Below are 5,000 nucleotides of genomic sequence, written 5' to 3'. Positions count from 1 at the left end.
GCGGGGTCCAGGAACTGCTCGCCGATGAGGGAGAACAGGAAGAAGCTGTACACGGCGATCGTCACGACCTTTGGACGGGAGGAAAGGCGTGTGTTACTGGTGAGTTGGGAGGATATCTCTTCATGTTTCAGTGGCGTGTGCTTTTCCTGCTTCTTTTCTCTTTCTAATCTCTCATCTCTCTCTTCCCTTCCCCTCCCTCTCCTTATCACTTCATTATATTTCTCCCATCATCTTCCACTCATTTTTCTCTTCCCTCCCTCTCCCTCCCACATCCTTCATCCCCCTGCCTTCCTTCCACCAACATCCTTACACCTTCTCGCCCCATTCCCCCTCTTCCCCACCTCCCTCTCCCTCTCTCTTTTTCTCTCCCTCCAACACCATCCCCCTTCCTAGTCTCCCTCTCTTCCCCACCTACCCACCTCTCTCTCTTTTTCTCTCTCCCTCTACGTCTCCCCCAACACCCTACCCCTTCCAAGTCTCTCTCTCTTCTCCCTCTCCCCCTCCTCTCTCTTTTTCTCTCTCCCTCTACGTCTCCCTCTAACACCATCCCCCTTCCTAGTCTCCCTCTCCCTCACTACTTTTCTTTGTCCCTCTACGTCTCCCTCTAACACCTTACCCCTTCCTAGTCTCCCTCTCCCTCTTTCTTTTTCTCTCTCCCTCCAACACCATCCCCCTCCCTTTCCCAATCTCCCTCCCTTCCCCACCCCCCTCACCCTCCCTCCCATCACCCTCACCCACTCACCTGCGTGTAAACAAGAGGAATATTATACGTGTTCCAGCCCATGAGACCGCCACAGCTACCCCGGACTTTGAGGATCTCGTCCATTATCATTTTCTGGGCGGCGGCGCTCCTCACTCGCCCCTCTTCCCTGGCTTTGTCCACCAGCCTGCACGCCCACATGATCGGCACCCACGTCTTGTGCTGCGTCGTCTTCTTCTCGAGGTCGTCCAGGATTTCCAACTCGCTCACGGTCAAGTAACCTTTAAGGAATAAACGAATTGCTTTCAACAATCCTGGGCGCTTTATCCGTCCTTAAATAATTTATTCATTTGTAAAACTTTGAACACAAATTCGACTGAGTTTCATCTGGAGTAAATGAATTGTAAGGAAAAAACGTGAAGGATAAATGTTGTAATATGGTTTGTATTATTCTTATTTGTGTATTTATTTATCTATTGACTTATTTTGTAATGATTATTATCGTTATCATCATCATTATCATTATCACTATTATTATCTAGATATTATGATCTATAGATATGCCCATTCATTTATCAATACATTAATCCATTTTCCATCTCTCTATATACATATTAATTTATCTTCAAGTTAAACCATTTATCATCTACATGCTAAACTACCTATCCATCTATCTATACACTCATCAATCCACACACACACACACACACACACACACACACACACACACACACACACACACACACACACACACACACACACACACACACACATACACACACACACGCCAGCATACCCGCATTGACGAAGTGCTGTGGCGTCGGGTATTCGTTCCTGACAACGGGCGATACCATGGCGAAGGTGAGGGCGATGGTGAGGTTGACGTAGCGCAGGATCGTCCCTCGGATCTCCTTGGCGGCGTTGTCCTGGGGGGGGGGAGGAGGGGGGGATTCAGTGGTTTTGTTTCATGGGTGTTAAGGCATTGTTGTCATTGGATATCTGTGTATATGCACATACACACACACACACACACACACACACACACACACACACACACACACACACACACACACACACACATATAAAGAGAGAGGGAGAGATAGATAGATAGAGAGAGAGAGAGAGAGAGTGAGAGAGAGAGAGAGAGAGAGAGAGAGAGAGAGAGAGAGAGAGAGAGAGAGAGAGAGAGAGAGAGAGAGAGAGAGAGAGAGAGAGAGAAAGACAGAGAGAGAGAGAGAGAGAGAGAGAGAGAGAGAGAGAGAGAGGGAGAGAGGGAGAGATAGATAGATAGATAGATAGAGACAGAGAGAGAGAGAGAGAGAGAGAGAGAGAGAGAGAGAGAGAGAGAGAGAGAGAGATAGGTATTTAGATAGATGGATATACATATAGATCGATAGACATAGATATATAGATAGACAGTATGTATGTGTGTGTGGGCGGGTGCGCGTGCGTGCGCGTGTATGTGTGTGTGCGTGTTCGAGTGTGTATGTGTATAAAAGCATACCTCCCAAAAGTGATACATAATACTAAGTGCTCGAGGAACCAGCATCAGATCTTAACTCCCCGCTCTGTCCTACTTTTCAGAGCCTGAGGGAATTTAAGCTCTTAAGGATAAATGTTTCATGGAATGTGACTGTGTGACTTCCTCTATTACCTGGTCCTGTGTGACAGAAAAAGAAAGCGGCGGCAAAGCAATTTAAGGGGGAACTCTGGAAATCTTGGAGCATGAAAAGATTAACCAGAGAATTGGCAGAAATAAATAGCAATTTATGATGATGTAAAAGTCAGAATAAGTAAAAAGTAAGAGGTGTGCTAAGAAGAGAGAATAATGCCATGTCAGGGAAAATAAGTGAAAATAGACCCATTTTTTATATATCCAAAATAGGAACAAATCTAAGATATAGAATACTGATACAAAAAGAGAAACAGGTAATGATATAAAGGAATATATTGACGTTAGTTACCCTTTTCATAAACAAAACAATCAATAGACCAATACACAAGAATCTAAATATAAGTAGTACAGAAACAATGAAAAAGATGATAAAAGCAATGTGTTGTGCTGTGGAGCATGACGGGAATGATATAAAGCCCCTATCCGGAATTAACCAAATTTCATATTGGTGTAGTCCAAGGCCGTTAGCAGCAGTGATAAGACTCGTCAGTATCAAATGGAAATTTAAGAAAAAAAATCACAGTGGCTATATTTTCGGCACCATAATGATTCATCCAAGAAGTTAGATTTACGGCACTTCCCGTTGCGCATGCTCACTTCGGTTTTCGTACTTTGCAAAATGAAATTAAATATGCGGGCATCGATATAGTTGTAGGCGCAAATTTTCCCGATTTTGAGTCTCTTTCCGGCGCTCTGAAAAACTGGGAAGAGAAGAATTATGTTTGCTATACCCAAGAAGTTCTAGATCGATCGAAGTTAGTTCAAAAGGAGCCCCGAAAAGGTCATTCGAACCGAGTTTGAAGTTCGGGGAGATCGATTTTGCCTGTATTCAGTTCAGTAAGTACAAACAACGCAGTAAATAACTGGATAAGCCAATAATGCCTATGCAATGTTATCGGTAGTACTTACTTAAAATCCATTTCTTCACTTCAGCACCTTTTTTGAAGGATTGCCTTTTCACAATACAAGTTCGAGAGACAGAAGACGGGGAGCGTTTATTCGTGAGAGACAGGAGTTCAGCAGAGAGCCATAACCATGACATATTCCAGGTACGTTGTCCTCTCAGTGGTAGATTCTCAGTCTTTGGGACCGTAAAGAGGTAGACGTAGAGGTAGAGAGACAGAGAGTGAGAGAAAACTTGGATTATGGTTCTGACGGTCTTGTAAGAGAATCAACCTGTTAACATTCTGAAACTAACTAAACATGAACAAAGACAAGTAATAGTGACAAAGCCGACATAACCATCGTACACCATATCTCCAGGTCTCAGCTTATAGGCCTATCCGCTATTTCGTGAAGATGGAAAATTCTTTTGGGTTGTAAATATTTATTAGGTGAAATCTTAGAGGCGGAGACAGAGGGAAAGTGTAATAAAAGTGGATAATTTTCCAGCGCACATCAAGGTGCTCAGTTGACTGTATCATTCATACACAGTTTTATTAGCATTACTGTAATAATGATGGTGATTGCTTTTATCATTGTGGAATTTGATTAAACTCACTCAGCCATCCAAAATTTGCAATTATTATTCCTGGTTTCAATTATTCACATTGTAATATGCGTGAATCTCAGGTTTCTTCCAGCCTCCTATTACTCCAGCCAGTCCTGGAAAATTCACAAACATCGCGGTATGAACCCAAAACCTTTCTAGCCAAATACAGGGTAAAATATGAATAATATGCACAGTCAGTCACTAATGTCTAATGCATGGGGCTGCGCCCACTGCGACTATCTCAAGGGGGCTGCCGCTCCCAACCCCCGCCTTGGAAATCAAAGAGTCCTCCACACATTCACGGCAGGAGAGGGCGCATGACCGCTATGCGGGATCGCCCGATGCCGAGTCTGTCCCATGATCTCTCCTGCCATGAATACGTGGAGGATTCTTTATTTTCCTGGACGGGCGTTGAGGGGCGACAGCCCGTCATGAGGGGTCGCAGGAGGCACATCCCTTTGCATTAGACAATATAGTGACTGATTTTGTATATGTTATTCATATTTTATCCTGCAGTTTCCCTGCTACCCTTTATGCCCTCCCCTGCTATCGGAGCCAAGAATGTTGGGGCCTCGGGGTTGGGGGATTCTGCGCAATAATTTCTATATATTTAGATACCAGAGAGTGAGAGGAATCCATCGATGCCAAAATCGTTGCGGTCCGTTACGCAGAACTATTGTGTAAAATTACCCTAACACTACATCATTATTATTATCATATTCATTAGTATCACCTGGACTGCGAAGAAATTATATTTGATTTTGTTAGCCCTTTAACTCGCTTAATTTCATTTTCTTTGATGCGTACTTACAGAAAATGTTCTTTTAAGGGGTAACTCTGCAATTGTTATATCTAACACAACTACCTGTTCCGTTAGTAAACCATATAGACCTTAAATAAAGCAACTAGCCTTACCTCTCCTTTAACATGCGTAGAGACGAGAATAGACAGGGTATCCGGCCAGGGAAGGCTCTGGTACGTGCCCCACCAGCGATTCACGACGAGAGAGACATAGAAACCGAGCACGAAGGAGACGGGGATCAGATTCCGGAAGCGCGCACAGTGTATTACGAAACTCTCAAAATCCCTGAAAAAATTAGTCCAGTCCTCAGTGAAACGATGAATAAACATAA

At 43.8% G+C, this 5,000-nt stretch overlaps 1 protein-coding gene across 2 annotated transcripts in view; it reads right to left on the bottom strand.

Moving 5' to 3' along the window:
• The window catches only part of LOC113801846 (bestrophin-2a), a 21,478-nt gene that overhangs the window by 960 nt on the left and 15,518 nt on the right, over positions 1 to 5,000 (bottom strand). For both annotated transcript variants that reach the window (XM_070141861.1, XM_070141863.1), the window contains exons 4-7: positions 4,783 to 4,954; positions 1,497 to 1,626; positions 743 to 981; positions 1 to 68 (exon numbers count right to left, since the gene is read on the bottom strand). The exon at positions 1 to 68 is cut by the window's left edge and continues 169 nt beyond it. In XM_070141861.1, the coding sequence (XP_069997962.1) occupies positions 1 to 68; positions 743 to 981; positions 1,497 to 1,626; positions 4,783 to 4,954 (609 nt within the window). The remainder of the gene's footprint in view (positions 69 to 742; positions 982 to 1,496; positions 1,627 to 4,782; positions 4,955 to 5,000) is intronic.

Source organism: Penaeus vannamei, chromosome 28, assembly GCF_042767895.1.
Source record: "Penaeus vannamei isolate JL-2024 chromosome 28, ASM4276789v1, whole genome shotgun sequence".
NCBI classification, from domain to species: Eukaryota; Metazoa; Arthropoda; class Malacostraca; order Decapoda; family Penaeidae; genus Penaeus; species Penaeus vannamei.
Note: the sequence above shows the minus strand (reverse complement) of the source record. Positions and strands in the feature narration are given on the sequence as shown.